The sequence below is a fragment of the Acartia tonsa genome, chromosome 11 (assembly GCF_053477335.1).
Source record: "Acartia tonsa isolate MP-2025a chromosome 11, ASM5347733v1, whole genome shotgun sequence".
Taxonomy (NCBI): Eukaryota; Metazoa; Arthropoda; class Copepoda; order Calanoida; family Acartiidae; genus Acartia; species Acartia tonsa.
In genome coordinates this window covers 11,521,419-11,533,975 of record NC_137270.1, presented here as the reverse complement: position 1 = coordinate 11,533,975, position 12,557 = coordinate 11,521,419, and the positions used below count along the sequence as shown (strand labels likewise).

At 29.6% G+C, this 12,557-nt stretch overlaps 1 protein-coding gene across 3 annotated transcripts in view; it reads right to left on the bottom strand.

The window, feature by feature from the left end:
* Positions 1 to 12,557, bottom strand: part of LOC145331004 (fasciclin-2-like) — a 91,650-nt gene that overhangs the window by 44,371 nt on the left and 34,722 nt on the right. For 2 of the 3 annotated variants that reach the window (XM_080175595.1, XM_080175596.1), the window contains 8 exons: positions 12,175 to 12,248; positions 10,787 to 10,860; positions 10,474 to 10,534; positions 7,811 to 7,870; positions 5,252 to 5,302; positions 4,586 to 4,665; positions 3,761 to 3,805; positions 250 to 355 (listed from right to left, as the gene is read on the bottom strand). In XM_080175595.1, coding sequence (XP_080031721.1) covers positions 250 to 355; positions 3,761 to 3,805; positions 4,586 to 4,665; positions 5,252 to 5,302; positions 7,811 to 7,870; positions 10,474 to 10,534; positions 10,787 to 10,860; positions 12,175 to 12,248 — 551 coding nt within the window. The remainder of the gene's footprint in view (positions 1 to 249; positions 356 to 3,760; positions 3,806 to 4,585; positions 4,666 to 5,251; positions 5,303 to 7,810; positions 7,871 to 10,473; positions 10,535 to 10,786; positions 10,861 to 12,174; positions 12,249 to 12,557) is intronic. The other variant, XM_080175597.1, reaches the window with a different exon arrangement.

Genomic DNA, 12,557 nt, shown 5'->3' with positions numbered 1-12,557 from the left:
GAAAAATACTTAATATTTTTAGCAAAAAAATTAAAGATTATTATCATAAAACTTTAGGGACCAGTAGCATTTACAGTCTAATGTCCCTTTCCTCTCTGATATTATACAAAACCATCTTCTTTCATAATTGCTACAAGAAACCTATACCTAACAACAATCTTTTAGATTATGAGATTATTTTAAGCCCAAAATTTTTGAGGGGTAACACAAATGATGCCAAAGTTTGTGCTGTTTTAATAATTTGCTTACCTTCTTTTTCCGTGGCATCTATGCCATCCTTGTCGACCCAGGTATATTTTGGGGGAGGGGACCCCAAGGCACCGCATAGCATATCGATTTTGTTCCGTTCGATTCCCTGCAAAAATATATAGCATATATACATAATATATTCTATTATATATAGAAGTGAGTTTTTTTGGTCTAAAGCTTAAGATCTTAATAACTTATGAACCAAATTATTTTTTGCTCCTTTAAATACAGAGCCCTTAGATGCTAAGGGCGTAACCTCTAGTATAACATAACATTTGTGAGATGAATATATTCCCAATCCTGATTTTCTAATAAAGATTTTACTTGAAAATGAGAGATATCGTTTCGCTTTGTAATATGAAAATCGTTTTATTAATCAACCACCATTATTATACCTCTACAGTTTTTGGAAACATGTTAAGATGTATATTGTACATAAATTAAAGTTTTGTATGTTTCTACAATGTTACATTTATTTCTGTAAAAATAAATTAGCAATTATAATTTGCAAAGAAATTCTTATCCTTTTATTAAACAGACACACAAGAAAAAGTAATCCACCACCCTTGAATGTTTTTTTAAGACTAGAATTCAAGCTATTGGATTGACCTCCCTTCTCTGTTTTAAAGTTCCCCTAGAAGCCTATATGGGCGTAGCAACCCTTGTATTGCACGACCTTTATCAATCTTCAATCTAAAACTGTTATGCACCTGACATAACAACAGTATGGGTTTCCTTTAGTTGTATGCTATGATCTATAGGATAGGTTTTATTTTACGTTGCAATAATATTATACAAATATTTTTTACTTTGTATGAGCTCTTTAATAGTTATTTCTTTCATCGTATTATAAACGGCTTTCCGCGGATATAGAAGATTAAATTAGATTAAAACTAGTGTTTTTAGCCGGTGCCTTCGGCACCGCGGGGCTAAAAAAACTAGTTTTAATCTTATAATTGTACATTTCTATATTCGTAGAAAACTGGATATAATACGATGCTAGACATAGTTTTTTCGTATGGATGAGAACCGGTTCCTATCCACCGGATTCGAATGAATACGAGAAAAGTATATAATGCACTGAAAGAACATAAGAGAGAGAATGTCCAATATTGACAGGGGGCCCTAACATAATACATTTTTTGAAACCATATATTAGAGGGTGTTAAAACAATCGCCCACAATGTAAACCGTCTTAAGTACCTGAAATCTTGTAGATAGAGCCCATAATGTTTTATAATTGGGTATGTAAAGACCTTTCTATAGACATCTTAACCAGGTTTCTAACTCAATCCTCGCCAATTTGGCATAAAAAAAACCAATCAAACAATGAGACATAACGGCTCTGTCTATTTTTCTCGATGTTTGACAAGTCTTTCTTTTAGATGTCAAATTGGCTGGAAACCTGATTAAGGTGTCTTTAGAAAGGTTTGTACATGTCCCATGGTGTAATAAGATTTTTTTATGGCTATCATTGAATTGAAATTATTATTAGCATCAATTGCAAAATAACTATGTGGCTTGAATGTTTTAAATTCCATATATTTAAAAAAAATGTAAAAAAACACATTTTAAAAGGCTATAAATAAATTCTAAACGTTTTAATGAAACAGCATACTTAAAAAAGCAGTATCTTATTGTATGAAATAGTTTCTAAAACAGTTTGTTTCATTTTTACTATTTAGTTGGGGACCCACAATATTGATTTATCCTAATGCACTTTTTTTACTCATTCATAAGATATTGAAAATAATTCTGATGGTCCTTTGTCAGAAAACCACATATGCATGACATAAGGAATTATTACTTATTTCATTTTTTAACTCGTAAGGGCGAGATTGGATTTTTAAGTGATCATCTAGAGAATCCAGAGCATCATCCGCGTGTATTTGGATGCGATACTCTAGCACCAAAGGATATTAGGTTCACAAACATCCAACGGACAACTAACCCTTTGATTGCACGACCTTTGCCTGAGAAGTCCCAATTGTGCAGGGTAATGAGTTGCGCCTGTTTATGGGCCAAGACATACTCCCACCTCTAAATATTTATGTCGCTCATCCGACACAGCAGCAGTAGGGACCATTTTTAACGTCTTCAGTTATGACGCGGTGTCTGGCCGAGATTCGACGACGAGGATAATTAAAGACCTAATTTTAGGCTTGCCTATTAATATCGTATTCTTTTCTTTCCTATAAAACCCTTCAGAAAGCAATGAAGTAATTCTTTCTGTAATTATCTAAAACCTCAATATTTGATGGGAATCGGGTTAATGGCAAAATTGCTTACCTCACCGACCCCCCCCCCCCCCCTCCCTTAACCAAACATTGCTGAATATTCCCTGTTTAGAAATTATATGTCAGCCACAAACACTTTAATTCATAAAAAGCCATATAGCCACTGTATAATTATACTAGCGGCTTCGCCCCTAGCCTCTAGGGGCTTTGCCCCAAAAGGTGATCAAAAAAAAATTTAGGCGAAATTCGTAAAAGGACCAAGGAAACCTTCTGCATAAAAAAAGGAGCTAGGAAATCTTCTGCAAAAATAAAAGGAGCTAGGAAATCTTCTGCAAAAAAAAGGACCAAGGAAATCTTCTGCAAAAAAAAAAAAAAAAAATTGGGGGGGGGGAAATTTTCATTTTTTGGGGGGTTGGGGGTGTCCCACCCCCCAAAAAAATAGCTTAAAACCACCACAGGACCAATTGGTAGATACCCTGAAGAGTAGAATCCGATCGGTTCAGAGGTTACCGAGATCTTAAGGGACGGACGGACAGACGGACAGACATCAAGCTACTTTGTATTATAGATTGTCCAAAATATTTATTCTAAAAAATTTTCATGTTGATATTTTGTCTGCCATGGCTACTTTTTATTAAAATAACAAAGAATGACTATATCCATTGTCCACAAGAAGTGCAGTATTAATAAGCTTATGTCATTTTATATGAAAAAGATAAACATTTAAGGGAATTTTTTCTCTCACTTTTTCAGACTTTTTAATGGAAAATTCACAAAATCAGATTATCTCTTACGATCTAATTTGGTAAAAATTCAAAAACATACAGACTGACCCTAATAATGAAGTAATTGCACCCCAAAAAAAGGGGGTGGGGGGTGGGGCCGTATTCGTACACTAAAAGTAAAGGGGATGTTGTAGCGATAATTAAGAGCGGGAAAATATCGCAAAACTAGATAATGCAATATTCTTAGAAATGAAAGGAATAAATAGATTTAGTAGCGAAGCTACCCTAGATTTTTTTGTTCTTTTTCTTATACTTAAAACTAAAAGGAGCGATAGCTACTCTATAAATTTGTGTATTTGTTCTGTAATATGTTAGAAGGTTGCTGATTTTTATTTTTTGAAGTTTCGATAATTTACTCTTTTACACTAATTATTTATCTTCCCAATTAGCGTATCCTTCTAATCACCTCCTGTCCCTTTTTTCTTGAAATTTAATCCTTAGATGGAGGGGGTGGCGAATTCTCCTCCCCCCAGATTAAAAAAAATTTACCTTTACATCAAAAGGCCGTTGTACCCAGGTGGGTGGTTCTTGTACCTATAATAAAAATATTCTATTTAAAAAACAATTAACCCTTTGATTTAACTTTCTTTACTTTGAAGTTCTTCTGTATGTGTAGTTATAAGTTGCTTCTGTTAATGGGCAGCGTAATTCATGAATTAAATATAGAAGCAGTAAGTATCTTTATTTGGGTCTGTATTATAGCAATCAGTGAAGGGGGTGACAGACACCCGAATATACGCAAGTAAAAAGTAAAAGGACAAATAACTGATTCTAAAAGTTCAAAATATGGGTTTAAAAAATAAAACTCAAGAAAACCCCATTATGCCCAAATAACGTGCTGTACAAAATGGAACCCTGAATTACTATCTACCAGGGTGTCGGAGCCGTATGATTTTGATGCGGCTCCGGCTCCAGCTCCGGCTCCGGCTCCAGCTCCTACCTTAAAATTAATACATAAATTAAATTTGATAAAATAAAATAAATAATATAAAATATTTTGCTTTTATTTGATGAAAGCTTTACAAAAGTAGAAGGATGTGTGTCTATTTGTTAAGTAACAATAGTTTTTCAGTTTATTATATGGAAATAGACCGTTGCCAAATTATAATATTACTTTAAAAAATCATTTTTAGCTAGTCCGGAGCCGGAGCCGATTTTAACGAAAAATACGGCTCCGGATCCGGCTCCAGCTCCACCAAAAATGTTGCTGCTCCCGGCTCCCGGCTCCGGCTCCGGAACCCTGCTATCTACCACATGGAGTAGTCCAAGCCCAAACCATCCCCTATCTCAAGCACAATGCAGCGAAATACTTACATCAAGTTGAATGTCCCGTTCTTCTAACTCTCCTGTCTCCGGAACCCTAGCTCTACAAGTGTAGGTGCCCGCATTGTCCTAAATTACCACCAACAAAATAATCTCTTTTAGCAGTTTTGATTGGTCAGCCCGTTGATATGGTAATTTAATTAACTTAGAAATTATTTTTTTTAACAAAAGAAGAATCTTCATTTAACTGAATTTGATAAAATGGGTTTAAATAGATGATGAAACCACAAATGTTTAAAAGAAACACTAATATCAAATTAAAGAAAGTAAATACGGAGGTGGGTTCTTAAAAAATAAAGCATTGCTGAATCGGCTATGGTAGCTAGATCACAAAATTTTATTTTTAATAATTTATCTATAAATTTAAAGAAAAGGGTTCTAAAATCATAGAACGGTTATTAACAAAAGATTTGATTTAACTTTTGTTGATTTTATATGATTTTGGAGGATTTTTTTTACAAAAACAATTTTGGTGATCTGGCTACCATAGCCGGTTAAGCAATCGTAATTTTTTTTTAAAGGATCCACCTCTGTTCTTTAAGTCTTTTCTTCTTTTACTCTGTCTGTATGTCATAATATCTCTCTGTCTATTTGTTTGTATGCAGATCTAATGATTTTTCTGTAAGTATGTTTGGTTTAAAAAAAGAATATTTTCCTTTGTGACTCGATGTATCATTAAACCATCACTTTCAATAATATATTGATTACCTAAACAAAATCATTTTCAGAATTAGAATTATAAAAAAAGTAATTTAATGGAGTGTCCAAAAATCAAGAATTTTAAAACAGTTGATACCCTATATTCTTAATTTTTGAACAATCTTAAATAATATAACATCTATCTGCTAAATTGCGCGATTTGCAAATTTTAAAGCACATCCGTTAATTTTAGATTTTTAATTTAAAATTTTGTTAGCGGGGTTTAAATTTTTGACTGAAGGAAAATTATTTATGAATGCTTAGTTTTCAATTTAAATGATGACAATGCTAAACATTTAAAAAAAGGAAAATACAACAGTTTAAAATAATTTAAAATGTTAAAAAATCATTCCATAACTAATTTACCAAAGGTCATTATTCTGTGAAAAAGCGCAAAAAGTGACTAAGTTACATTAACATAAATTTAATATAAAACCAAAATTTAAATATTTATTATCACAAATTATGAAAAAAACACTCTCCTAAAAAAAGACATTTTCAAAACATATACATGACAACTCTAATTTAATAATACATGCATAATCATAATTTTTGATTTGGCGAAAGCCTTTGATACAAGTACACTTATCAAACTCACACATAACTAGTTTAAATACATCAGTTAAAATCAATACTAAATCCAAACTTTGATATCAGCTTTTATAATTTTGAATAGGTACTCATTTGTCAGTTTAATTTTGTCAGATAAATACAGAGTATAAATTTATGATTTTTTTGCATTGGGCCAAATCTACAAACTAAATGAACTATTTTAATTAAATTTGAAAACTTTCTTGATTAAGTATAATTCTACAATTTTCTTGATTAAATATTTCGTATTTTTCTGTCGATATTTGGTTGTAATCAATCCTCAAATAGAAAAATAATTTTGTATAAAATGAATGTTTATGTATATTTAATATATATGGAAGTGTACTGTGTATCTATTATAAATATGTAGGTACCTAACAATAAATAACAATTATCTATAAAACGGACAGGACAAGTATATTATCATTTTTAATATGGAAAATCATATTAGAGCCTTTGTTGAAAATGGTACTCAGAGAAAATAAGTTAACTTAAAAAAAAGGAAAAAATAACAACACCAAAAAATGTTTTAAGATAATTTTTCATAATCTAAAGATTCTAGAAAAAATACCAATTTTCTGAGGCCTTTTTATTGTTTTTTTTTGTTTATTTATGTATTAATGACAGTAATAAATGAATAATTTATTTTACTTATGAACATCAAAATGCCAGTCTGCCTAATTTTGGACACCCAGTGCAATAATCACACTTTTTGGTCAGAGGGTGGACACATTTATTTTCATTGATTTATTAGTTATAATATATGTACAAGTGAAGTTTTAATAATTTTATTATAGAATTTTATAAAAGTATAAATCCTTAACTTGAAGAATAGGAGGTATTATATTTAAGGAAATGGGGGGGGGGGGGGTTCAGGGGAAATATCATGACAAAGAGGGGTCATTTCTTTGCATATATATTCTGTAAATTTATTCGTTACAGTTTAGTCAAATGCGCTCATTAAGTCAAACTGTTCTTAATTTTTACTGTATATGTATATATATGAAATGACCATGATTTAATTCAGTTTGACTGAATAAGCACATTTGACTGAACGTCAACACATAACTATACGGAACATATGCAAAAATGATCCTCTAGCTTATTAGTGGTTTATTGTTTTTTTTTTGTTGGATTTTGCAGAAATCAACATGTCAGATATATATAATTATGCAGTTTTTGCACTGCCAAATGTCATTTTGAGTTAGAACTTTATCATTCAGCATTTTTTCAGGAATAGAACAGATTTGCATATTTATTTGATAGGTTTAGAGTCGTATATAAAGATTGACATTAAAATTAAATTAATATAATATAAATTTTATATTACAATATTTGAGATGAAAGGTTGTATTTATCCAAAAGTTAATAGTTAATTCAAAACATTAAAGTGATTCAAATAAATTAATAAATGATTTGTTGCTTATAAAGATGAGAATAAATGGCTAATATCTTTTTAAACAATAGTTGACCAAATTCCCACAGTTAAAAATTGTCGCATCTAGAGCTAAGTTAATCTATAAGATAGACAATGTCTTAAGGGTATTATCAATAGGCAATGAATAGCCAATTAAACACAACAAAACCTAAAAGATTTATTAATTGGTTATGTAAGGAAAAAAAATTTTAAGTAGTTTATTCATCAAAAAATTTTACTGTACAAAAAAAGGTATGATGTATAAATAAACTATCATTGCTTTTGGATTTCAAGTGGTAATATATTTATTGGGAAAAGTTTATAACGAAAAAAATAGGTATGTATAAAATTAGGGTTGGACCGGATACATATTTGGCCGGATACTGGATATCTAGCTGATTTCTAATGCCGTATAACTGGTATCCAGCCAGATATCTGGCCAAAGCCAAACCCTAGTATAAATGTGTCCTGACCCCAGGTGACCATACTACTTGCACACACTGTCTTACCCTGGTGACTAGGCTGTATATCCTTTATCATGGTCACTATACGCTCAGTAGCTCCGCCCACTGACAAAATATCACATCAAACAAGGACAAGTAGTAGGGGCCGCAAGTAGCGCAGCTATATTTTATATACAATAAACATTTTCATTATTAAGTTATAATATATTGTTATCTTAAATATACTATGTACAAAAATTTAAAAAAAAAATTATTATCTAACCAATAATCTAGCAGTTATGCTAATTGTATTTAATATTAATACAATCAAATTCAAATTAATTCAAAGTAATTATTTTGTTAGTAAACAAAAACAGAGAAAAGCATTCAGAAAAAGAAATATTTGAACAAAGCAAACATTTTTTATTATTAATCCTCAACTAAAATGTTTATAGTCAAAAAGAAATGTAGAATTAACAATCTCAGAATTAGTTTATTATCAGTTCAAGTACACTGTTATATTTGGTACTGGATAGCCCTGCGGGGTTAGGGCAACGCAGTTGTAGACCAACGCAGTGCTTAAGCAAAGGAGGAAAAAAAACTACCACCCACCATATTATCAATTTATAATTAATTTTGTGTAATGTAAAAGAAGTGTATATAAGCTCAAGATTAAGTCATGCTTAAATACATTAATTAGTTTAAATCCATGGACTAAGGATTAGGACAAAGATGGATAAATAAATCTTATCCCTATTTCTATTGCTGCACAGTTTGGACATTGCTAGTTTGAAATCCATACAAGAAAAGTACCCAATTTTTTTAAGTACATATGTTTGGGTACCAGTATATAACAGTCCAATGTCCCCTCACTCACTGGCAAAAACATTATCAAATCTTGGGGTTCCCTAATGTATATATTTAGATATTGAGAAAAAATAGTTGTATTGTATCGTTTCTCCGAAACCCTCTCAGTTTTATAATCTTATTTTAATGACCAATGTGCATTAATAATAGTTAGAACATTTAATTTTAACTTACTCCTCGAATTTAAAATCATTTTGTCATTATTAACATTAAATCAAATACGGCAACAAAGTAAGGCTAAAAAAGTTAAAGAAAAACCTTTAAACTGTATCATTTGTTTTGAAGAAACAATTTTTATTAAGAACTTGTCAATTATATTTTAATTACGTATAATTCTTAATTTTACAAATAAAATCTCTTGAAATTAAACATCATAACACATTTAAGAATAAAATTAATAAAATAATGAAACCTAAAAATCATTCCTATTTACAGTAAATTTAATAATAGGGAAATATATTATAAAAACAATTAATAGAACAACTTAGACACAATAAGTAAAATGATTCACCCTACAATATGTCTAAAAACACCCAATATCAATCCAATTCGAAGTTTACTAAAAAATCTATATCAATGGACTGTTTTACTATTAACTTTTCTTTTTATTATTTTACCGTAACTAAATCAGTTAGGAGGTTGAAACCATTTTTATAAAAGCTGAAATATAATCTATGATTACAGGTTTGAGGTAATGTATGATTCCATTAACAAGAGAGGGGAAAATTGAATCATAAATTACCCTTTTTATAGGGACCAGACCGTAATTATACATTATATTTCTGCTGTGAAAAGAACTATTTCACCCTCCTAATTGTAAATAACTAAAATATAAAGAATTCAAATATTTGAACAAATTTTTCTAAATTTTAAAAATCTTTATATAAAAGAATTCTTTTTTAATTTAAAAAATCGGATTAAATTTTTAGTTCTCTAAAATGCTCCATTATATAGTTAAATTTAAAATTGAATTTTAAAATATTTAATCAGTTATTTTTTAAGATTAAAATATTCTAGGTTCTTTAATCTTTACGCCATGACCCAAATTCCTTAGCTTTTACAAATTACAAATTTAAAACAATAAAGGGGGAAGGGGTTAATTATCCGTATGTCCCCATCCCCATCAACTGGGTATATTTGATTATAAACAAATAGCGTCGTAAATATTAGCACTGCCAAGACGCTAAAAAAGAGCAGAAATTTGTTAACAAACGAAAAAGGTCCTCAACACTGGAACCAGGTATATGTGTGGGTTATATATTTATTTAAACTCAACCCCTTCACCCCCAAAAAATCTTTCTGGTAATTCCAATTAAAATTTTAATGGACATTTTTTCAAAGAGGTTAAAAACCAGTTTATGCCTGGTGGAAAAAATAGAGCCGTAATAAACATGAAAATATAAAAAATCATTAAGGTTACTTTGTAACTGTAGCATAAAATAACCATAGCCTAAAAGCATAACGGCAGGATATATTACTTTTTTTGATACAATAACATAAATAACGTTCATAATTGTACGTACTTTAATCTTAACTACAGAATAACAATCTTTTTCAAAAGCAATCTTTCTTTTTGCAGTATGTATAACAATTTTATTGAATTTTATCAAGTTTAATGTTACATGGGTTTACTAGTTTGTAAATTGAATAATTTTTTTAAAAAATCTCTTCGTGCATTTGTATAAATATCATTTATTCTAGCCCTTTATATCTACAGACTTAAAATGACTGATGAATAAAATAATGAAATATTTTGCTACTAGTATAGAATTGTATGTTCTGCTGTTATGATTATAGGCACATAAGTTACTGTATATATAGAACATCATATATTATCCATTTATCTATCTACTTAAACTTACCCGTGGAAATGATTAAGGATTCTTTCAGCCAATCTATGTTTGCAGGTGGACTTGCCCTCACCTTAAAACAGGGTCACTCTTATTTAATGATTTATAGCAAAGCTAATTAGCAAGACATTAGCATCTGTCAATAACTTTTATTCAATCCATTTTTTTATCTATTATTTAACTAGTTTTTTTCAACAAAGAAGTTAAGGAAAAGGCACGAAACAGTTTTAAAAAAATCGTTGTCGATTGAGTGCCTAACAGTTTGAAATACTAACCAATCCGAACATATAATAGAGTACCTATAAAATGATAAAAAAAAGCCTACCTTACACTTTACTTTGTAATTATGTCCCTCCATAGCATATTGAGTCGTCGGGGCATCTACCCATGTTATACCAACTAAAATACATTATAATATTTCAAAAGATGCGTATGATGCTTTTTTCTGGTAGAATTTTGTGCCTTAAGGTTGGTTTTCAAAAATTTATTCACTAAAAAAAACAACATCTTAACTTAATACGGCCAATACAATTTTCTACCAATAACACTAAAAATTTCATTTAAAATTCCCTCACTGTAAACAAATATTCAGTTTTTCTTTTTGTATACTTAAGAAACATGACCTTAAAAATTGCTCATGTTCGTAAATCCCCACTCCTCATTTATTCCTATAATCCTTTAATTTGATTGACAGGTTAAGATATAAACTCATAATCTATCCATAATTTGTAATTAAATGCTTTAATAAAAAAAATTCAAACTTAAATAACTTTTTTGTCTTTAGAGATTTTTTTATCAAATAAAAAGGAGTTTTTTTTTCTTTTTACTATAACCTACGTTATTAAAGAAGATTCTTTTACTGCAAATGCATCACAATCAAGAAATGTGAAAAAATGACAAATTGCAGTTTCTTAAAAATGCTTTTGTGAGGATCTAAAAAGCATTTAACCTTTAAAACTCATTAAGGTACTTTTCTTATACCTTTTTCTAAATTAATATTGAAATTCTACGATTTTTTTATACATAATAAAAGAGTTATTTTAATTTTTCTTGCACAACATTTTTCACATAAAGCATTTTTAGAAACTATGTACCTATCATAGAGGCCGTATTTTTAGAGATAATGAAAAACACCTGTTATAAATTTGATGTACTTTTTTACAGAGAATAAGGACATATAATCGTTTTTTCTGTATTCCTTCTGGTTGTGTCAGAAAAACGGAAAACGCAGTTTTTTCTGAAACACCGTGTATATTATATTAATAGTTCAGTGGAGATATCTACACCAGAAAATCAGCTGATAGCAGATAAAGTAAAAATTCAATTGTCTGGAATAATAACATTGTCAGGTCCATACAAGAGAACTACAGGCAAAATGTAAACTAACATGTTTTGAAATTTACTTGCTGATCTTGTGAAATTGACAATAACTAAATAGGACAAAGATATTTTTCTGCAACTTTTATTCTTCAGTTAGAAATTATCCAAAGCATTAAAAAATACTCTAAAAATTCTAACATCTTATTTAAGGAAGCTAAGTTTATAAAATTCCTTCTCATCTGTTAGCTATAGGGTTCTTGCTATTTGGGGGAGGTGGTTGTCTGGAATATACATCATTTAAGAATTATAAGATGCTTATTTTAGGCCCAAATTAATGGACTTACTAACATCCCGAATCATAGAGTATCATAAAACTAAATAATTAATACTTACCATATAATGATACTTTGACTGATGTATGTAAATGTTGATTTGAGGCATAAACTGCTTTGCAAGTGTATAAACCTAACAATTCCATTCAAACATTATTGATAAGATTTTAGAAAATATTGAAAAACATGGAAGCAAAAGTTGTTAGAATGTGATAAATTTTTCACTTTTGTAAAATCAACATTTTTTTCATAGAATACACATCTCTACAGTAGCAGAATACAAAATGATTCCTAATAGAACACAGTAAGCAAATGAATTTTCTCTAAAATAAATTATTTTGGATTAATAAAAGCAAAATAAGTGTTTTGTAGAGTCTGTTATCTTTTAAATTAAAATCTGAAGATTTATTGTGCTGTAAAAGACAAATGTGCACTAATATAAAT